Source organism: Ursus maritimus, unplaced genomic scaffold, assembly GCF_017311325.1.
Source record: "Ursus maritimus isolate PB19 unplaced genomic scaffold, ASM1731132v1 scaffold_16, whole genome shotgun sequence".
NCBI classification, from domain to species: Eukaryota; Metazoa; Chordata; class Mammalia; order Carnivora; family Ursidae; genus Ursus; species Ursus maritimus.
This window is the reverse complement of record NW_024424008.1, coordinates 45,487,034-45,509,743: the sequence shown is the minus strand read 5'-3', so window position 1 is coordinate 45,509,743 and position 22,710 is coordinate 45,487,034. Positions and strand designations below refer to the sequence as shown.

At 42.7% G+C, this 22,710-nt stretch overlaps 2 protein-coding genes across 2 annotated transcripts in view; one reads left to right on the top strand and one right to left on the bottom strand.

The window, feature by feature from the left end:
* Window positions 1-4,386, top strand: part of JHY (junctional cadherin complex regulator) — a 54,525-nt gene extending 50,139 nt beyond the window's left edge. The window contains exons 7-8 of the mRNA XM_008689949.1: window positions 751-879; window positions 3,820-4,386. Of these exons, the coding sequence (XP_008688171.1) occupies window positions 751-879; window positions 3,820-4,014 (324 nt within the window). The 3' untranslated portion in view covers window positions 4,015-4,386. The remainder of the gene's footprint in view (window positions 1-750; window positions 880-3,819) is intronic.
* Window positions 4,387-18,594: 14,208 nt separating this feature from the next.
* On the bottom strand, window positions 18,595-22,704 carry BSX (brain specific homeobox). Its single transcript, XM_008690171.2, has 3 exons — window positions 21,990-22,704; window positions 19,779-19,975; window positions 18,595-18,834 (listed from the first exon to the last, which is right to left on the bottom strand). Exons 1-3 carry the CDS (start codon window positions 22,249-22,251, stop codon window positions 18,595-18,597), a joined length of 699 nt encoding a protein of 232 aa, XP_008688393.2. The 5' UTR covers window positions 22,252-22,704.
* Between the last annotated feature and the right edge of the window lie 6 nt (window positions 22,705-22,710).

The following is a 22,710-nucleotide window of genomic DNA, read 5'->3' as shown; positions in this document are numbered from 1 at the left end:
GTTTTAGCAGAACTGTACAGACAGGACTCCCACCCACCCACCGCCTAGAACCAAGTCCCAATCCAAATGTCTCCCTCTGAATAGAGACCCTTGTGAAATAGCATTAGTAATAGAGACCCAGATACTCCTTTTACCACAAGATAAAATCACCTAGCCAATGTTGTTTTATGTATCCACCTTTTAGTTAGTCTTGAAGGCCCTCACAGAAAAGGGGGCCACATGCACATGAAAAGAGAAGTGTGTGTTATATGGTCGTTGGTCTTTCCCAATAGAGTGATCTTGGTAATTCTGAAGAGTGGCTACAGAGAAGACACTTAGGATAAGAGTTTCCCAACCCCTGAAAAGTGCATCCACTTTATTTCCTTTCCTCTAGTGAAAGAAGATCTTCATTTAATGTGTTTTAACTACAGTTGCACTCAAGGCATAAAAAGAGAGTATAGTTCAAAGTTGGAAGCCAAAATGAAAATAAATTGGGTAAATGCAACAGAGAAGGAGCTGAATGTGATTTAGACCCTGTTAAGGAAACACTGGGTGTGCTATGGCAGTGATGTCCCCCCTCAGAGAGAGACTGTTTCTAGGAGAAACATTAACTTAACTCTTTCACTGCTGTTGCCTTATGCGTGGTAATCCCATTTCCTCTCTGCGGCTGATACAATATGCCAGCTCTCTAAAATGAGTGCCGCTTTTAAAGAGAGAACAGAAAGATCCAGCAGGACCTGTGCACTGTCGTAACGTGGTTTCTCTCAACAGATGCAGAAATTAATCCAAAAAAAGGAATACGCGAAACAAGTTAAGGAGTATAACATGAAGACGCGATCCATTCTGTCAAAGCCACAAACAGCGAAAACTGAAAGTCAATCTGCCATCCCTCGGCAGAAGGTAAGAAATCCCCACCAAGACAGTTAGCTTTCCAGTTAGAATTAAAAAGCAACCTTTGTTACCGCTTCACAAATTCCCCAGTTCTTTGAACCCAGATGTCTTAGCCACTGCCATTCCTGTGGCTACCCATCATTCACAGATACTGATTCACAAATAACATGTGTACGAACAATGCTGTAAGGTTAGCCTGAAGTTCATCATGGTCTTAAGTCCTCCACATGTTTTCTTCCTGTATTTCAAATTTGACACACATAAAAATGAATATTGAGGCCACCAGACAGGAAAAGATACTCAACATCACTCATCACCAGGGATATGCAAATCAAAGCCACAATGAGATCACCCTACCCCTGGTCAGAATGGCTAGAATCAAGACGACAGGAAATAACAAGGATTGGTGAGGATGTGGAGAAAAAGGAATCTTCCTGCACTGTTGGTGGGAATGTAAACTGGTGCAGCCACTGTAGAAAATAGTATGGAGGTTCCTCAAAACATTAGAATCACCATATGATCCAATAATTCCACTACTGATTATTTACCCAAAGAATACGAAAATACTAATTTGTAAAGATATATGCACCGTATGTTTAGTGCAGCATTAGTTACAATAGCCAAGATAAGGAGGCAACCCAAGTGTCCATCTTTAGAAGAATGGATAAGATGTGGTGTGTACAGACACACACAGAAGCATATTACACAGCCTTCAAAAAAAAAAAGGATGAGGGCGCCTGGGTGGCTCAGCCAGTTAAGCATCTGCTTTCATCTCAGGTCATGATCCCATGGTTCTGGGATCGAGTCCCACGTTGGGCTCCCTGCTCTGCATGGAGTCTGCTTCTCCCTCTGCCCCTCCTCCCACTAGTTCTCTCACTCTCTCTCTCGGTCTCTGTCATTAAAAAAATTAAATCTTAAAACAAAAATAAGCTTTAAAAAAATTTTTTAAAAAGGATGAGATGGTGCCACTTGTAACAACATGGATGGACCTAGAGGATATTACACTAAGTGAAACAAGTCAGAACCTAGAAAGACAAATACCATACAGTTCCATTCATATGTGGAATCTGAAAACCAAATGAACAAAACAAGAAGCAGAATCCAACCTATAAATACAGAGAATAAATTGATGGTGGCCAAAGGGAAGGTGGTGGGGTGAAACGTTTGAAGGGGAGAAAGAGAGAGAACAGGCTTCCAGTGATGGAATGAGTAAATCATGAGCATGAAAGGTATAACCCAGGAAATACGGTCAATGACACTGTAGTAATGTTGTATGGTGACAGATGGTAGCTACACTTGTGGTGAGCACAGCATGAAATATAGAGAAGTTGAATCACTAAGTTGTACACCTGAAACCAAAGTAACATGTGTGTCAACTATTCTCAAAAAAAAAATTTATAATAGTAAGGTGATTTCTTAGAAGAAACTAGCAATCCTGATAAATCCTATCAATTTCCTTCTCTACTGTTAAATTTTAAGGAATTAGTGTCATCTTGCCATTTACGGGTACGTATGTCAAAAGAAGAGTCCTTCCTTGTTTCTTTCAAGTTCATTCCCCTACATTTTTCCCAATGAACTGTAATATATAGGTCCCTCTAGCCATGAAAAATGATTTCATAAAATACAGAATGTTCTCCCTCTCAGAGGTCATCCAACTATAAGTCAGGATGTGAATGAAGTACGTTCAGCGGAGACACTGAGCCTGGCAGTGCAAAGTCTCTGTCTCAGTCCCAGGAAGAACATGGGACTCTTTGCATGAGGGACAAGTGACCCTTTGGTGCTTTTAGGAATTTGTACTTCATGTTCTCTCTCACAGACCATCCTATTTTCTATTTATTGCCTTTCTTCCTTGGACCTTGAAGACCTCAGTCCACTTGATTGAGTTTCCATGGTGCCACTTTTCTTTTTTCTCCAATCCATTATTTTTTCCATGAAGAGATTCAAGACAACAAGTCTGTAATTAGAAATTCCTACAGAAGTCACCTACACACACTGAGAAGTTTGGACATTTTCTTTCCCCTTCCAGCACCTGAATATACTATCTACTCCCATTTCAGCCATCAAGAAAATTATTTTTTTAAGGTTTTATTTATTCATTTGAGACACAGAAATACAGAGAGAGAGAGAGAGAGCATGAGGAGGTGGAGAAGCAGAGGGAGAGGGAGAAGCAGGCTCCCCGCTGAGCCAGGAGCCCAATGTGGGACTCGATCCCAGGACCCTGGGATCATGACCTGACCCAAAGGCAGACGCTTAACCATCTGAGCCACCCAGGCACCCCAAGAAACTTATTAAAATATAAAACTGATATAAAGACAGATTTAGAAATCATATTTAGTGATCTCATTTTTATTGTAGTGCCTTTTCGAACTGACATCACTGAAAAAATACTGCTTTTTTCAGTCTCTAGGCTTCTATGGATATACTAAAGAAAAGAATAATTTCCAACCTCTAATAAATAGTTCCAAGAGCCTGGGAAAGAGAATAGTTGATGTAATAATGGAGGCTCAATTGTATGTCAACTACAGTGATGTCTTTGGTCTCACCTTACTACTTGCTGTAGCAAGCCCACTTTGAATGGAAAGGTCTGTTAGTATCTCCTTAATAGAAGTTTGGTTTTAATAAGACAGCCAGAAGCTACATAGAGCCAACACGTGAGAAATCTGTTTTCAAACACTTGAATAAAACTCCATTTCATAAAGAAAATGCCCAAAGGCACAACTCTGTTGCATTTTCCACCTCTTTTTCATAGCCTGATGTTGCGTGGCTAGCTCACTTTGTTGACACTGCTCTATATTACAGGACTTGCAGTTCCCATCCGCATCCTAGAATTTTACGGTAGCGATAGCGTCCGTTCGTATTACCAGTAAACATCTCCTAAGGCTTGATTTCGTTTAAGGAATCTGGGGCTCACTTCCCATTTCAAATCAAATGTTATCTTTATGCTTGTAGGCTTTGGAATACGCCAAGACCATCCCCAAACCCAAACCTTCAAATCTGACTGATCAAGTATCAAAGGAAAAGAAAATTCCCACCTATCCTCGAAAAGACCCTCTGCCTGAAATCTCACTGCTGGAAATACTACAGAGCAGACACGAAAGGGAAAAACAGGCTGTGGCTGCCTTCAAAGTCCTTCACATTGTGTAGACCACAAATCTGTCGGAGACCAAATATGCCCGGGGACTGGACATGGAGAAAAAACTCCAACCCACCTTTGTGCGTAGAAACAGATGACCCTCTGTCCTCTAGCTGCAGCCCACGTTTGCTTTGTACAGGATTTAAAGTAAGGGGCCTTATTACTTCACAGAGCTGTATTTTACTTTCTAGGAAGATTTTTTTATTATTTATTTTCAAATCAGAATTTTGGGTGGAATAAGAAGTAGGGAATAAAGCCTTTTAGTTTCATAGAGGATCTTTTGATTTCTTTAAAAAAAAAAAAATCACTACCCTTCCTTGCATAATGAAAACCTTGAAGTGACCCAGCAAAAAATGTATCGAACTTTTGCTCCTCTCTGACCTTCCTGATAAGAAAGAAGTATAAACACTTCAGTTTCAAATAAATATGAATGTAAATTGAACTAGCTGTCAGTACTTTGGAGATGCTGTTTCCCAAATAGTTCTAAAGTCTCTAAATTTAAAAAATAAAATAAAATCCCTAAATTTAGCAAAGGGTTTATATAAAATTGAAAAACTGAAGGCACATCTAGACTTGCTTTTTTAAGTAGAACATAACCGAGTGTTGTCCTAACAGGGCTTCGAGACATAAATTAGAAATCCAACAAATCCAGAAACACCCATTCAAGGCAACTCTGAGCGATAACCTTTCTCAAAGCTACTTGTTCTGAGTATGGGAATATGCCAGGCGTCTTGCCATCGCAAACATCTTAAAATGTTACCACATCTGTGCTTTTATACACACACACACACACACACACACACACACACACACACACGAGTTAGGTAAGATGAGAAAACATTCCATACTTTACTGCTACGTGTCAATATTCATAAATATTTACTTTTTATCTTTTGAAACTAAATAAACATCATCAGGTGATAACTGAATAAAATTAACAGGTCTTAAAATAATTCCTGAAGAATTTAATTTTTTCTTACTTGCTTGTATTAGATGGGCATTGCATTCTTCGATAGCCATATCCAGAAATGGGCAATTTAACACGAAATTAGGGGGAAAAATCTGTTGATCTATACAGGTGGCATAAGAGCTAACTTTGGAGAATTATTCCTTTGTTATAAACGTTTTACATAAACCATGATGTGGTATAAAAGCTACCTGCACATGATTTCTCAAAACTGAAAGGAATTAGAATTGAAAATCTGGAAAAATTACACATATCTGAAGATAAATAGTAAACTGACAAATCATGTTTCAGTGGTATTTTGAAAATTATATCATATGTGAAGTATTAGTTTGGGAAAATCATAGGCCAAACTGCTCCTAAGATGTATTTGTAAAAGAAGAGGACCCTTCATGGTACATGATGAAGACTGTTCTAGAAACTTAAGAACTAAAATTTTTTCCCAACGGCCTTAGACTTAAACTTACTCTGGAAGATTAAATAATGCATATAGAGAGATTTCCAAATTTAAAGGGACAGAGCAAATTTTTTAAATATTCCATTTCTATTAGAGTACCCTAAAAGAATTCAGAGCTTGGGATGGGCTTATCTTGTTCACCTAATTTTTCAGAAGAGGAAATGGAGATCAAGGTAGGGTAAAGGACTCTTGACATCTGTCAGTCCGACTGATAATAATGGGAGATGGAATAGCCCCGTCTAATCTTCAGTCTTTCAACACCAAGGACAGCGCTGTTTGGTTATTTGTTTCTAGGAAGGGGTTGATCTTGTTTTCTGTGGGGGCAAGGAGCATGTAATTATTATGAACTTCAGTGTGGGACATGCACTCTCGTTGTTTCATTTTCAGAAATATGCATTCCTACATACCTGATCATATTTTAATACATATAATCTGGCCACTTCATAACTACATTGTTAGAGTTGAAAGAGATATGCATAAATTAATTCAGATGTTGACTCATAAAAGACACTATTTCAATTTTGAACATTTAAAACCCTCCCCCCTAACCATTTCTCTGGTAGCTAAGCACTGTTAAATCCTTCCACCCCTTCACTCATTAGCAAGAATCACACTTAGCTGAAACAGGTGGCACAATTCGGTCTATGTCAAACATTTCAGTCTTTACTTCCAAGGCAAGTCTGTACCAAACCCTAGAAGATCACAATTCTTTGTACACAAATATTGAAAGTGACAAGTGGCATCTAAAAGGGCTGTGGCTACAGAAATAGAACATATTTGCTAAAACCTGGGGGTTGAGATCAAAGAAGGAACCAAAATAGGCCACTGTCTGGGCCCACCTGGCAAGATCTAGCCGATCACTCAGCTATCATATGCTAAGGCAGAGACAATGAATGACAAATACTTCTCCTCCTTGAAATTAATGGCAGCAATATTGATCTTCTGTAGACCCAAGTGGACCAGTGATCAATTTTTACAGTGTTTCTGCTTCAGATACTTAAGAAGTAAAAACAATCTTCCTATTAGAAAGCAAGGGACTTTAAACTTGAGTGATAGAATGATGGAGGGCCTATATTTGACCAGATGTTATATACGCCCACTGAAAGACACAGGGCCTAATCTGCCTAATCTCTATGAACTGGTGTAAATAAAGGACCTTTAAACCACATATTCACTCTTATTATAGACTCCTCTTTATGGTGTTTTTTCCATCTTGAATTTCCAAGGAGAGCATCCTCTTAAGAGGAAGCTTTGTTCCGAGGAACTGAATTTAATGACAGCTGTCTTCATGATACTGTTTTGCATATTAAGGAGTCTCTTGGGAGTTATCTAGAAACCAGCCCAAGAAAAGACAATATTGAGGAACAAAATAAAAGGTAAGTCTAGCAAAACACCAATGCCTAATGGTTCCAATTGGGGCCCTATTATTGGTTAATGAATCATTGTCAAAACCTCACGGCAAGCATGAGTGTGCAGTCTAGTCTATAGTGAGAAAATGACTCTTCATCCCAACAGTTATTAGCTGGGAGTTGTTTGAAAACACATCCAGTAATTATAACAACACTGGAGCTAATTGAGAACTTTGAGTTGATAGCAAATGGTCTACAATAGCAAACTCGGGGTGGGGTGGGGGGTTCTTTTTTAATTACTTATTGACAGCACAAAATCAATAGAATTTGGGTCATAGTCTGAAGATATCAGGACACATTTAGCTGCTTATTTCCAAAATATTCTTGAAAACATACATTACCATCATATTCAAAGTAGCACTTGAAAATATAAAATTCTTAAGGAAAAAAAATCGAAGTTATTCATCTAAATATGCCTTTTTAAGATTAACTTTATTAGAGAAAGAATAAATCTTGAATAATACATTTTTCATCCAACTCTCAAATATTCGTGGGATGATGACAGGACTTTTAACTCTAAGTGTGTTTTCATAATTTCTATTCCTAATGTAAACAGAGACAAAAAAACACACCAATACTCCATTTGACTCTTCAGTTGTTTTCCCAGTGAGGGAAGGGCTTTAAACAACACAAGTAAAATTTTTAATTATTGTGGGTTTTGTTTATCCAGAGTGTCTCACCCCCTTTTATCCCGGACTCTAAGGAGTTGTCTATATTGTCAGACAAAATTCATAAACTATAAAGGCAATATAAAGGAGAAATATGTATTATAATAATTTTATTTAGACATTCCACTCTTTAAAATACAGTGAAGTAGGATTCCAGAGTAGCTAAACTCTAATATTCAAAATCAAAATCAAAAAAATTTATTGTCCCCTTTGGGGTGCCTGGCTAGCTCAGTCAGTAAAGCATGTGACTCTCAAACTTGGGGTCATGAGTTCAAGCCCCACACCGGGCCTAAGCTTAAAAATATAGATCCAAAATGGTCCCTTCGCCCCACTGCCTCTACACTAAGTACATTATTTGTTCTTGCTCCCCCTCTAGCTTTGTTGAGCAAAACCATACATCTTTTCACAAAGGCACCGAGAAAACATAATATCTTGATTTTCTAGGCAAACATCTGCTCAATGGAAAGCAAAAGGTGGCAGTTTTTCATTAATTCTATTCCCCAGTCTTAAAAATTCCATTGTTCATGTTTGGTTACTTAGTTTTTAACTCAGTGAAATAACTGGAATGTTGGGGTCTTCCCAAAATATTGTGAAAACATCACATCACAAGATGAAGATGCAAAATAAATAGATTTTTCAGTTCTCTCGACCCCTCAATACAGGGAGGGCTCTTAGGGTAACATGAGGGGAGGAAAAAGGAATTTGGTGGGCAGGACTAATCTCCCTCACTGCCTCTCCACAGCCTTTTCATTTCCCCTGGCAAACCTGAGCAGTGTAAGTAATTAATTTTCAATAAACCGAGAAAACGGTCTTCCACTCTTCAACAACTCTAATAGGTTGAGAGGATTACAATGATATGAACATTTCAGGCAAATATATTTAGTGAAGCCTTGGAGATATGAGATGATTTCACAAATATCCTTTACTGAGTTGACAGCTCGTCCCTGAGACCAGCCCCAACACTTGGACTGCTAGACCGGCTTCTCAAGATCCCCTGTTTTAGCACCGATATTTAAATAGTAGGTATCCTTATGATGCAAATTTAACAGTGGGGAAAATAATCTTTAGATATTTAAAATCCAAAAAGTGTAATCAGTTATTCCTTCAGAAGCTGCCTACATAGAAGGAAGTAGATAACAGAATATACATATATATTATATATAAAATTGAATAAAATCAATATAGCTCTCTCTGTAGAGAATACAGCTAACTAATTTGGGCCCCAAACATATTCTTTCCTCTGTGGCAAATATGTCTCCCAAATTAATCTTACACTTTCTTTTTTGCCATCCGGACAACTACCAAAGTCGCTGTCATGAAGCCTGTGTGGCCTTACCTCGTATTAACAACCCATCACCTGGCATGGAGGTCTTTCCCATTACCCTGCCTCCACACAACGGGGACACTGAAGCAGTGCTGATGAGGTCTCCAAATTTGTTGTCTCTACTTAAAATTGATAATCTCCAATCACACAAACGTCAAGCACCTATTTTTAATGAATCCTTTAGATGAATATCAAAGAACTATTTAGCCATGTCTAATATTTTAATTAGATTATATTCTCAATTTAACCCATTAAACCTCCTTTGATGATCCCCATATTTAGTGTTTAGCCTCAGATGCACGAGGTAATGAATACTGGACCTTTTGATTTAATGAGAATTTCAGCTCTTCCAGCCTGCGCCTCTTTGTATACCTTTTATTTTGCTGGCTATAGAATTCAGTTAATTGAAGGAGTCTCTTACCATCACACATTAAGGAGGATAAATTAGCATCCCCATTCTGATTGGAAAATGCAAGCAGACAGTTTTGCTTTGATCTGAGGATTGAACTGAGGAAGGCGGCAGCCCTCTGAAAATGAGCTGATGGCCTTGTTATCAGGGCAAAATGCAGATGCGTCCATGTGTCACAAAACACTTAATGTCTTAATTGATCACCTTCCAATTCTCCCTGTCCTGTTTGTCTCATTCTCTTCAGGGGTGTGTGTGTGTGCATGTGTGTGTGCATGCATATGTGTGTGTGTGTGTGTGTGTGTGTGTGTGTGTCTGTAGCTCTGTCTTGCTTTCTGTTTATCCTGTCCCTTGACTCAGAGAATTAGGGACCTAGGTTTTCAATTAACCCAAGACCAAGGAAAATGAAATAATAAATTCCCTCACCTTGAAATTTCCAAGAATATCCTGTAAAACTATTCAGACCTTTCACAGACCAAGATTCTTAAAGACTAACTCTAACTTCCAATGCCCTCAAACTGGTAGATCCCATGCCATTGGTACTGCATCAATGAATAGGAGGTGAGAAGGAAGGGCTATTATGTATTTGGGCAATGAAGTCAGCCTTTCAATCTGCTCTAATGACAATGCAATTCTCCTGTACCTCAACGAATGCAGTTGCATAAAAGAAACATCAAGGTAAAAGATCAACACCTCCACCACTCACTGTAAAGGCCAGAATTAAAAAACATTACAATCAGATTATGAGAATTGTAGGTAAATGTGTTAGACTAAACACATGAATGCACATACACCTAATTCACTCCCTTAGCAAGCCCACACTAAAATCACAGGAAAGGGTTTTTAGAAGGCATAAACATAAGAAAAGGAGGAGACACAATAGTAATAAAAGTAGGACAGCAGATGAAAGTTGAAAAAAATTCTAATCTAGCAAACGGGAAACCCATGAATCAATCTGATTACATTCCAGAATACCCAAAATGCTCAGGAATGGATGATGTCAATTACCTCTGAAAGTAGGGGCGTAAGGGACTGAGGAGGGCTAAATGAAAGACAACCGCCCCTTTGCTACCCAAAAAAGATTGCGCTCCCCTCTGCAGAGGGTAGAACAGTATGTCTGGAGTGAGGGATGAGTGGCTCTGTTGGGAGGCACAATACAGAAAGCAGAGTCAATAGGGAACATATGTGTTCTAAACTCAGAGACCTCTGATCTGTCACATGGCTCCCAGAGCACTGGGCCTCATCCTACAAGCAGGAGTTTGAAAAATCTTTCTCTGGAGAATCTGACCAACCTAAAATAAAAGCCTTAAAAATTCTGACTTTAGAGGGTCTCCAACTGAAGAACTCAACCATGTTATCATAGAGGAAAGCTCACAGTCAACGTATTCATAGCTTCCTATTAGCCTTTTCTTCTCTCATATACGTGAGCAAACAGAGGATATCTACATATCTGAAGATATCATTGAGGAAACCCACCAGAAAGGAGGAGGAAGACAAGGAAATTAAGAGAGATCTTGGAAGTTAGAAATAGGATAGTAGAAATTTTAAAAGTTAAAGGTTAGAACATTGAGAATTTTCCCAGGAAGTAGAGCAAAAAGATAAAAATAGAGAAAATGGAAGAGAAAAAGAATATAGAGGATAAATCTAAGAGGAAGAAATCCAAATAATAGGAGTTCCATAAAGAACAGAAATCCTTGAAGAAGTAATTCAAGAAAACTTTCCATAACATAAAGGACTTTTCAGATTGAAAGAGCTTACCGAGTATCTAGAACAATGGGTGTAAACAGACCTCAGCCAAGGCACACAACTGTAAAATTTCAGTTCATTGGTTACAAAGAGAGTATTTTACTAGCTTCCAAAAAGGAAAACAAATGAATAAATTAAACAGGATACACAAAGAATCAAGAATCAAAATGGCTTTAGATCTTCACAGCAATTGAAAACCAATGAAAATAAATCTAATGATGTTTTTAAATTTTTCAAAATTATTCCAAAATAATTTCCAACTTAGAATTCTACACTTAGTCAAAATACTAATAAATCATGTGGCTAGAATAAAGATATTTTTTAGAGAAGGAGGAACTCAAAACATTTACCTTTCACACACCAATCAGGGAACTACAAGAACTGTGCTCCCCCGATATGAGAGGGTAAACCAAGAAAGAGGAAAATACACGAAACAAAAGTAAATTGAAAGGAATCCCAGGATGAAGGGGAAAAGAGACACAGAGACATAAAACCCAGAGGGGAGCAGACCAGAGGCTCTGGGAGTGATTTATTCGGGGAAAATGAAACCTTAACAAGAGTATTTTGGGAGTCGGCTCTAGACAAATGGTGAAGAGTCTGGAGTTAAATTGGTCACAAGTACATTAAAAATTAATAAGACAAATATTAATTCCAAGAGAAAAAAAAAAAGGAAGTCTTGCAGGAAAAAGTAATCCGAGTTGATTACCTGGCTGAGCTGAGAGTCAGACATATATACCATAATAACGATCTAACCAAAACCCTGTCACGGAGGAAGAGATGAAGAGGGAGCACATATGTGGTGGGAACAGGGAAGAAATAACTAAATTTTCACCTTTTAGAGCATGAAGTACTAGGTAACTCCTAAAACAAAAATACCAAAAAGCAGCAATTCAGCAATTATTTAGAAACATGAAGACAAATACAAAAAGAATCACCCAGTACTGGAAACCGATTGCTTCTGTAATAAAGAGAACAGGGAAAGGGCCAGGGGGACTGCTTTTTTAAATCCTTCTAGAACTGTTTGACTGTATAAGCAATGTACATGGGTAAGTGACAAAACTCAAGTCTTTAAAATTAAATGGAGAGAACTTAGGAATTTAAAAAAAATAGATGGGAAAAGGGCAGAACAAGCATAAAGTATTAGGGTTTTTTGCCTTTAGCTTGTAAATTACTCCCATTTGAAACTCAGGATAGTCACCCTTCTATCCTTATTCCCGTTGCTTTCTACAGTTTATTTCCCATTCCAAGTCAAGCACTGAGGAAGAATAAGGACTATTCGGCCATTTAACTTCTGGCTAGAATATTCGCAGGTGTACTTAATCACTTCCATTATCTGTAGCCATGGAAGCTAGGGAGAGAATGGAGGTTACAAATATTCAGATAATCCCCAAGAATTATATTAGTCAATATTTTTATACAACTCTGGCAGAGATACATTCCTAAGGTGTGCCTTTTTTAGATTACGAAAAAATTCTTAAAAGCTTCAGAAAAAAAGCTTGAATCTTGGATTTCCCTCCTAGATCCTTTACTGGAAACCGGCAACTCAATCTCTTAATAGGGGTCCCATAGATTTGAATTATACTTTCCCTCCCTACATAGCATTTATGTCTGCCAGGGAGAACAGAACCACTGGGGTAGGATGGAGGCGAGACAAGAACGAGGGGGAGAGAAGGAACATTCTAAATGAAGTAATCTCAGTGCAACTTCATGGCCCTGTATGTCCCTATTTCATCCAAGGCCACCATGCTCTCACTTAGTCCACACAGTAGGACAACGATGAAGAGAAGATGAAGTTTTAAAAACTCCTTAGAAGGGTGCCTGGGTGGCGCAGTCGTTAGGCGTCTGCCTTCGGCTCAGGGTGTGATCCCGGCGTTCTGGGATCGAGCCCCATATCAGGCTCCTCCGCTAGGAGCCTGCTTCTTCCTCTCCCACTCCCCCTGCTTGTGTTCCCTCTCTCACTGGCTGTCTGTCAAATAAATAAATAAAATCTTTAAAATAAAAATAAAAAAATAAAAATAAAAACTCCTTAGAAAGGGACATAATAACCCCTCATAACGATAGTGATAGAACACAAGACTAATACTCACCTTTTAGTTACGTTGTTACTGTTGTAGTCCTATGAAGTGTGGGATCAAAAACCAACCTGATACGTTCAGATCTATATCGTAATTCATTATCTTCCTCTAGTACTTTTCATCCAAGATCTCACAGTAAATACTTTTATATCTCTTATCTCACATCTCCTCACCATTCTTTTAAGATTTTATTTATTTATTGGACAGAGAAAGACACAGCAAGAGAAGGAACACCAGCAGGGGGAGTGGGAGAGGGAGAAGCAGGCTTCTGGCTAAGCAGGGAGCCTGACATCCCAGGACTCCGGGATCATGACCTGAGCTGAAGGCAGATGCTTAATGACTGAGCCGCCCTGGCACCCCCCTCTCACCATTCTTAACTTAAAGGACACTCTCTTTATATTTCTGATGTCAAGTAATGTAATCCTGAGCAAAAGGAAGATTAGAATTTAACTCTCCAAGCCAAGCCATGTAGCCAGTGGCTGTGATGCCAAATCCAGCTGCAGCTACACAATTTTGTGAAGAGAGTAAGAAGAGAAGGCTCACAGAATTATAAATGAAATCATGGAGGAAAAGTTATCTACTGTATGCACTGGGAATTCTAAGAGGAAAAAAGTAAATAAAATCAACAAGAAAGAGGTCTTTGGGAGGAGGAATTAAAACCAGAAAATACAATGGAGAGAATCTGGAAAGAAAACAGAATCATAAATTTTTTTATCTCCTAAATTTTTATTAAAATGATCTCGGATCTCTACATGTATTAATTTGTAACTCAACCAATTAATCACTTGTAGGACATTGAGCAAGTCAATCTCCCAGACTCTCAGTTGCCTTGTCTATAAAGATTAGGCAAAATTTTTAGTTTTATTTTTCATCCTACTCGATGTGTGAATGTCTTTAAAAACATCCCAGCAAGCAGGTACTCTGTTTTGGCTTGAATGAAAAGAGCTAAAATCCAGAGTGGAGCAGTACCTCCCCAGAAAGCCAATTTAAATTTCAGATTGCTCCTCATCAAAAGTTTTTCTATAAACTGATCTAAGATTTTGCTAATTTTCAGCTAACTTTAAAATTTTACGTCCAAAATCACCATGCAAAATCCTTTCCTCTACATAATACAAGGACAATAGCGCCCCCCCCCATCACTTGTATCACTGCATGTATTAGCGGTAAAGTAGGATCATGAAAACTGGCTTCTAGTCTGAATTCTGCCAGTCTATTTAACACTGACAAGGCATTCATTATACCTGGATCCTAATTTCTTCACTTATGAAGGGCTTAGATTTTGTTAAAGGTCTCTAACACTGACCATCCCTTCCTGACTATCCAGTTGTCCTTAACTCCAGGGATCCTCACTTTGTTTTCTCACTTTCTCGAATGGGGTGTAGAAGACTTCCTTAATGAGTAAAAGAATACCCTTTTCATTTTCTGGTTTCTCTTAATTCTTATTGTTATGGATAGATTTATTTAGAACACACGAACTGAGATCGTTTTAGTGATAGGACAAGTAACTTTAGTAAGTTGGAATTTATAGTTCCTTTTCTACAAAAAGAAGATAGGATACTAGGCTGTTAGGGGTTAGAAAAACCAAACCAATTCACCTTTTCATCAAGGAAGAACCATAACAGAGCCTTCTAGCCCCTAGCGTTTTGCTTTCCAGCTCTGCTCAAACTTTTCTAGTGAAAGGGGCTTAGTGTTTTCTGGATTTAGCCTGTCCTGTTGATAGATGGCACGCTACCTGTCCTACAGGAGGTATGCAAACGTTGTTCCACAATCGGTTTCCCTGGAACCACGCATTGGTTCGGGTTCTGCCTTCTTTGGCAGAGCTGCCTCGATATACCCCTTGATACCAAGTAGCCCTGCAACCGTTCAAATACAACTATCATAGCTAATCTCCTCTCCCACCCTTGCCCAATACTTGGCTTCTCTAAGCTAAAAAGCTCACACTCCTTTGTGTTTTCCACACCTTTTACTATCCAGGTTCTTGTATACTGGATGAATTTTAGCTTGTCAACAGCTTCTATAAAATGTGATGCCAAGAATACAACATAAATGTAAAATATTTCCTTAACTCATTATTCCACACGTGTTGAGCCCAACTCAAGAAGACCAGGGAGTCACTGCTTCAAGCAATAGGTTTATTGCACGATTCTCTTAGCACCAAAAACCATTCTGCTTGCTCTGTGCCTTCACATATTTTTATGTCTAGTTATCGAACACATTGATATGAGCCAGTCCTCTACCTTTTGAAGTGGTGTCATGAATTCCAATTAATTATTTCTTGGTGCCACTATCCACTAATACTGGGCAGGATGGTGTGTTGTCCATTTATGTTCCTACGTCATGTGAGCAGAAATAATATCAAGTCCCTCTCTGAGAATCTGCGAAATGAAGTCCATTGCAAACAGCGTTAAGGACAAATTCAGAACAGATTATTTACTCCATTTGAGATTACATGTAGGATGACGTGCCCACCTTGGCTATTTTAAGAGGTTTTTGCCCCTTCAGACTCAGGCTAGGTCTTTAATAGATCATAGTGAACGTGGTTCTGTCAGATCTTTACCACCAAGTCAAACTGAATTGAGGCAAAAGCCAAGGTAATTCAGACAAAATACCTCTTCAGCCTATGGAGGCTTTGATCGGTATTGAAGGCCAAAACCAAACACTGCCATCATACTACATTAAATTGAAACTAAATTGTGTCTATCCTCTACTATCATCACTAATCCGCTGTATATAAAAAAAAAAAAAAAGAAAGAAAAGGAAAACCAAGAGAACTTTGCTATTGAATTGTATGCCATCAATTTCAGGGAATACCGTCTGATGAGAAAACCATGCCACAGTCAGGGGGGCTGGTGCCACAGGTGTGAGCTCTTCCCTTCCCACTTCCTCTGGCCAGGAACAGCCACAAAGGGAAGACCATGATAGGACAGAACGAACATCTTTCCATGTTTAATGCTCATGAATCAAAGATACAGCCGTTCCCTGGGCTCCATGATTCATTCTGCCTCTAATCAGGCAGAGCTATGCCCACGCTAACAATGTATCTTATTTACCTGCCTTTTCAAAAGGTCATGAAATGTGCCTAATCTGCTTCTCTCAGAACCAAAATAAAGCCTGGCATCTTCTTGTGAAGATAGAAGAAGGATCTAAATGTCTGGAGCCTTGGGGTTTGTGTTAAGCATCTAATTTAAATTTTTTTAAATGTCCTCCAAAAACATAGTATTTCTACTCACTTTAAAGATTCTCCCCAAATCTGTTTTAGTAGCTCTTCTTTCTAGTATTAGAATGAGATTCTCCTCACCTGTATCTACTTTCCCTTCCAAGTATTCACAAATCACTCCCCCCCCCATAACCAAGTCTTTTGTCTTATTGTAAAGCACTTGCCCAAAACTCCTGCCTTAAAAAGGTACTGTCATTCTCTGAACAGGGAGAGAGGAGAAATCGGAGTGTAGATTTGTTTTTAATAGCACATCTACACAATCTAAATCAATGGGAAAGGTGATCGTAGAGTGATAAAGGCACAATGCCAAACAGCGCATTGTTACAAGAAAACAGTGTGTGGGACAAAGAAATGAACAAGGAGTCAAAAGATTTTTTTTTTTTTTTGTCTTGCTTTGACTTCAGCTGGTACTAATTTCATAGGTGGATCCTACAATCTTGTCAACTCTCGATTTCCTTAACTATGAGAGGGAAATTAATCTTTGTTGCCTGTGACTCACTAGATCTTGACTGATAAAGAGCGCTTTGGAAAATCCAAACAGCTCTACAACGGTTATGTTTTTAAAGCAATAGCTTGGTCTCCTAAATGATGACGATTGGATAGAAGTCTCACCCTGACACTTATCTTTGTTTCCTGGAACAAACCTGTAGGAAAAAGAAAGAAAGAGAAAAAAATCCTACGCTACATGCATAGAACTTACATCTAGCGAGATATTTAGGATTCATCCTCTTTTAGAAAAACAAGGAAACAAACAAACAAAAAAAAAGATTAACTGTAACCCAAGCTCACAGGGCCATAGTCTATAATTATTATTCATCATTCGAACCCAAGGGTCAGGATTCCACTTAGCCACACACTCTTTTCCAGCCTTCCTGGGCTCACTTACCTAAATACACAACCATAACCAAAAGAAGATCGGAAGCTGAGGTCGCCTGGGTGCGTAGTGTCATCACACAATTTGTTAACGTAATTTCAAACTCCAGATATCAAGGGATCTTTGCCCCTTCGGTATTTGAGAGTCAAAAAATACCATTTCCACACAGGTGGAACACAAGACTGTAAAACGATTAAAAACAGAAAAATCGGTGTGGGAGTGAGGGGATCGGTCAACGAAAGGTTATTAGCCCTGTTCACTCCTTTCGAGACCAGGACACCGCCTGGGGCGGAGGGGAGGGGGCGTGCGCGGAGGAGGACGCGTTAACAAACGATTCCCGGAAACTCGGTTCGTTCCCAGTTTTGCGCGGCGAGCCCTTTATTATCTAAAGAGACTGCAAGCCCGGGGAGAAAATAGGAGACCTCCTAGGGGAAAGGGAGAGGGGCGATGCGCTGGGCCAGACGCCTGCCCCACCTCAATAGTCCACAAACAGGTGCACGTCCGGAAGGGGATGCGTATTTAGCTTTAATCTCGCTAAAACTCTGCATTCCTTAAAAATGCAACGAAAATGAGCACTTCCACACACAGCCCAAGGAACACTCACTTTTAAAATACCAGTAGCCCATGGGACGTGTAAGAGTTGCGGGACAGGTGCAGCAAGGTCGGGAGGCAGAAATTGCTCGGTAGGTTTTCCTGCCCAAGTTTTTCGCCGCGCTTGGTCGCCGCTCAGGACCGGGGCGGGGGTGGGGCGCATAGAGCGGGTGTGCCCGGGGTCCACAAGCTTAAGGGTGCCAGGGTGCCGAACCGGGAGCTCAGGAGGGGAACAGAGACGGGAGAGGATGGAAACGCCGCCCTGAGGAGTGGTTGTCGCCTTAGTTTTTGAGTTAGAGATGGGGGGCGGGGAACCCCAGTGGGAGGTTAGTGGCTAGCAGCGCGCGAGTCTGTCCAGCACAGACATCTTAAGCATCTGGTTGTGGCTCTACCTGGATCCCCGCAGAGCGGAAGGCCCACACACTCCCGGTCCCTTACCTGCAGCCAATCGGTCTACCCAAGGAAGGGCAAAGGGTCCGAGTGGAGAGGTCGCGGAGCCTGGACAACGGAGCTGGGGGCAGGTAGCGGACAGGAGAGGGCCGAGAAGCTCTGCGATCGCGGCGGCGTTAGAGAGCCGAGAGCCCGGGGCCCAGCTTGCGCCACTTAAGACGCGGGGCGCGGGAATGAGCTAACGCGGGTGCACGCTCGCCCGGCAGGGGCCCGGCGAGCCGGAGAGGGGGGAGGGCGTGGGCCGAGCCGCGGGGGCTCCGCGCGAGTTCGAGGGTTGACAGGTGTGTTTTGTTTGTCTTCCAGGAGCGCAGCTCGGAGGCCCGCCCCCGGACCCAAGTCCGAGCGTTCCGGCTCCGGAGGGAACTGCGCCCCGCCCCGCCGCGTCCTCCCGGCCTCCCCAGCCACGCGGCTCAGAGCACGTGCGGCCCCTGGCCCAGCTCCCCCTCGTCCCCAATGTCCACCTCGTCCTCGGGCTCGGTCAGCACGAAGGGGCCGGCGGGCAGGCCCAGCCGAGCCTCGGCAGGTGCGGCCTCTGGGCCGCGGGGGCTGCCGTCAGGGCTCTCGGGCCCATCTGGCGCTTTGGGCTCATCCTGACTTTTCCTCAGCTGCTTTTTATGCTTCATGCGCCGGTTCTGGAACCACGTTTTCACCTGATTTTAGGGAGGAAAAAAATACAACCGCGTCATTCCCTTCAGACTCAGAGTTACTAAGATCTGAGAGCTAGCTGGGGGTTAGGAAAACAGACTCCTGGAAGGCTCCTGGAAGTAATTGTCCAAAATAACGATAAAAGGTCAAAACGGGGTGCTTAGTTAATACTAATACTATTATCAATTATAAGTACTAATAGTAGTAAGTGCTGCGTCGATGAGTCTCCTTTATGTTTAACTTACGTTCTCCCCATTTTGGCCGCTAAACACCTGGTCTTGCTGGACAGGAAGATGAGAATCAATCTTGCTGGTTCTCATCGGAGAGAAAAGTCAAGGGCGCCCCGGCGGGGCTTATGATTTCACAGCAAGTTGGGCTCCCAGGTACAGAGAATATAAGAAAGAGGAAGTGGAGGAAGGAATTTTAAGGTTGCAGGTGAACAGGATCTGGAAAGGTGAAAACAGTTCTCCCTCTCAGGACAGAGCAATAAGGAGGACGCTTAATTTACAGTGGGGGGAAAGGGGAGACTGGATTTGAGGGCTTGCATCTGTGAGGGAGATTAAGAAAATAAGGGGAAAATTTTCGCTGTGTGGACTGCTCTCAGAACAAGAACCCGTCTAGTCTCTTATTTTACGTTGGACCAGGGTTACAGCCCAGATCCGGGCGGGGAGGAGGGCGGTACGCAACTGATCTCAAACTGGGAGTGATCATCAGCTCATCCGAGGAGTTTCTCCTCCCTGTCCAAAGCTCGCTCGAGAGATGATGCTTCGGTAATTCTGACCTGAGTTTGGACGTGTCGGTACTTTTACTAAGGATCTTTGGAGAAGCCTGGAATAAAGGGGAGAGGGGTCACCCCCCCTCAAAAGCTCCGCACTAGGTGCAGAGATGGTAGGAGTTAAGGGGAGAAGAAAGAGCCACGGAGATCAGGAACTGCCCCCCTCGGGCCCACCTGCGTCTCGGACAGGCTGAGGGCCGTGGCCAGTTCCACCCGCTCCGGCGTGGACAGGTAGCGCTGGATCTCGAATCTCTTCTCCAGGCCGGAAAGCTGCGAGTCCGAGAAAACCGTGCGAGCTTTGCGGCGGCGGCAGTGCTTCCCCGGCAGCTCGGTGTGCTGGGGGTGCGGGAACAGCGCCGGCACCGGCACCCCTGCAGAGAGAAAAGCCGCTGAGTGGGTAGAGCCCGATCCCCCGGATGTCACCTCCGCCGCACCCCGACCCCGGTCCCCAGCGCCTCCCTCCGCTTCTTGCCTCCGCTAGTCCCCTCGTCGCCCCAAAGCTTCTCCAGCCATTCTCCCAGGAACCATAGGGCAGGGAAAATAAAGAATCACAAGAATAGCGCTTGGAGATCTTTATCCGGCAGGTCATCTAGACCTACAAACAATAAACAGTAAGTAAAATGGAAAAGAAAATTTTAAAATCGGAGGCCTTAAAAAATGTCTTCTTGGAAAGATTCTCACAGCGTCTGCCAGTCCTCTGTTGCGCCTCCGGAAGTTTTCTTGCAAACATCGTCTGGCCCAGTAGCTGTTCTGCCCAGCCACCACCCTTCCATACCCCTGACGACACTCCGCTTAGTTCTGGGGCTAGTAGAGGCATGAATGTGGCCATGCCTCCCAACCCCACTGAAAAACACCTCTCTTCTTTCCTGAGCCCCCATTCTCCTGCCTGCAGTCAAAGGGAACAGACCAAAACTCTCTCATCAGGAGCAAGAACAGAGGGGGAATTCCCGCCTGGCACGTTCCTTATCAGTTGCAGTGTCCCGCTGGGGACCCGATCTCTAATCTGGTCCTCATCCTTTTTCTCATTCTTTCTCTCCAACCCTAAGCAGAAGGATTGAAGGGCTTTCCCCACCCCACCCCACCCAGGCCAGGTTAGGGGAGACTTCTCTTGTCTTTCCTCACCTCCGCAGGCATTATGGTGTCTGAGACACACCAAGTAAACTGCCACAGACATCAATTTCTGCCAAGGCGTTGGGGGGGGGGGGAGCAAGCAATTCCAGCATCCCGGGCTTTGGCCACTGCTATTTGGGGGGAACATGGGTGCAGTCCAGAAGAGACTGTCACTGGCCAGGTAGTGAGGCCAATACCAAAATGAATACCAAGACGCAGGCTTCAACATAGCTTCTATAATTTCCCTGCCAACCTAGTGCCTCACAATCTGGGTTTTACCGCTTCACAAAAACTTTTAGCTTTTGTCGTAGATTCCAGAGCACACATTTCACAAACTGTCTCCTGTGTCTCCACAGCCCTCACCAAGAGGGGTTGTTTCCTGCCTGTGCTCTGCATCTGGATTGAAGGAATTATTATATTTCAGTTGGAATGAAAATGCCGAAGAAGAAAAAATGAATGTGGCCTTGCAGAGTGCGGCAGAAAAAATCTGGGTATTTCCTCACATCTCCCTGTCCCAACCACTTTGCTGGCCCCAGTCTTTGTCATTCATGGAAAATCAAAATACTTTGGTGTGGGGCTCCAGCTTCACCAGCAACCAGGGCAGAGGAGGGCAGCTGAGCTCAAGATTGTGAGTTAGACATTGGGAGTGCAGAGGGTTAAAGAGGAGCAGCATCCCTCCCCCCCACCCCACCCCCATTTCTTTCCTTACCCTTTTCCTCTTATTCTGGCCAGGTCAAACCTTCAGTCCTCAGAATACCCCCAACCCTCATTCACTTCTAAGCCCCTGCAGTATATCTGTGAATGCTCAGCACCAGAGAGGAGAGAGCTGGCCCCGCTGGAGCCTTTGGAGTTAATGAGCTGGAAAGTGGAGTTCTGCTCCATGGGGTGGGGTGGTCAGGGGTCTCCCCTAGAGCAAGGGGAGGCAGAGAATCAGGATTGAGAGCTGGACCAAAGTGGCCAGGAAGACCACAAGGAAGGAGACTGAGCACTATCCACCAAGAATATTGTAAAAAAAACCTCCAGCCACCCTTGGATAGGAATGTTTCCTCCATTATAAAGCGTGCGGAGTGACCACGACTTATCCCCATGGGCTGGCATGCCTCAAGGGAGCTCTGCATGCTCTCAGCCATATCCCCAATGTTCCACGGTCACTTAGGGAAGGGAGCTGCCAAGCCAGGCCAAACCACCTCTGGCCTTTCTTCTATCACAGTCTTAGGGTCTGTGCTGGGAGACCTAGTCTCTCGGTCCCCAAACCTTGAGGCCCCTGTTACTTACCCGAGGTGGTGAGGAAATAGGGGTGGTGGTGGTCTCCCTTATGCAGAGGGTGATGGGGGTGAGGAGCCAGAAGGGTGGGTGTGGGCATGAGGGGGTAGCCATAGTCTAGCAGAGGCACCCGGGAGGCCAGAGAGCTGGCGAAGTGGTCAGGGGCCATCTCCCTTAGCGGCTTGGGCTTGTGCAGCAGGATGTCCTCAATGAAGAAGGACGTGGGCCTCTGAGAAGACGCAGGGTGTAGAGGGGAGGTGAAGTTGAGATTCATCTTGAGTCAAGCGTCTGTCACAGGGCGAGGGCCGGGGACGAAGTGTAGAAAGCGGGCAGCGTCTCAGCAAGCCTGGTCGAGTGCCGACAACCACCCTCTGAGACTCCGAAGCCCCGCGGCTCTTTCCCGGGCCTGGGCTACCCCGGGCGCTGGAGAGGCGAGAAGACAAGCTCCTGGGTAGGTTGGGTCTGTGTGTAGAATTGGCAGCTTCAAGAGGGGAGCTGGGAGAGCCAATGGCAAGGCTGCCAGCGGCGGAGGGGAGGGTGCGGTGGGCTTGGGGCGGGGCGGGGAGCTGTCCGCGGTGCTGAATACGAGCGGCCCGGCCCGGGGAGAGCGGAGCGGACCGGGTTCTTGCTCTTACGATGTTGGTTTCTCAACCTCAATTTGAGCTTTTTCTTTTCTTTCTCTTTTTTTCCTTTTCTTTTTCTTTCTTTCTTTGTTTCCTTTTTTTTTTTTTTT

Coding starts and splice junctions, on each gene's coding strand:
- BSX (XM_008690171.2), bottom strand. CDS start 22,251: ATGAATCTCAACTTCACCTCCCCTCTACACCCTGCGTCTTCTCAGAGG. Junction 19,976..21,989: donor CTATTTCCTCACCACCTCGG/GTAAGTAACAGG, acceptor TTCTCTCTGCAG/GGGTGCCGGTGCCGGCGCTG. Junction 18,835..19,778: donor TCAGCCTGTCCGAGACGCAG/GTGGGCCCGAGG, acceptor CCCTAAAATCAG/GTGAAAACGTGGTTCCAGAA.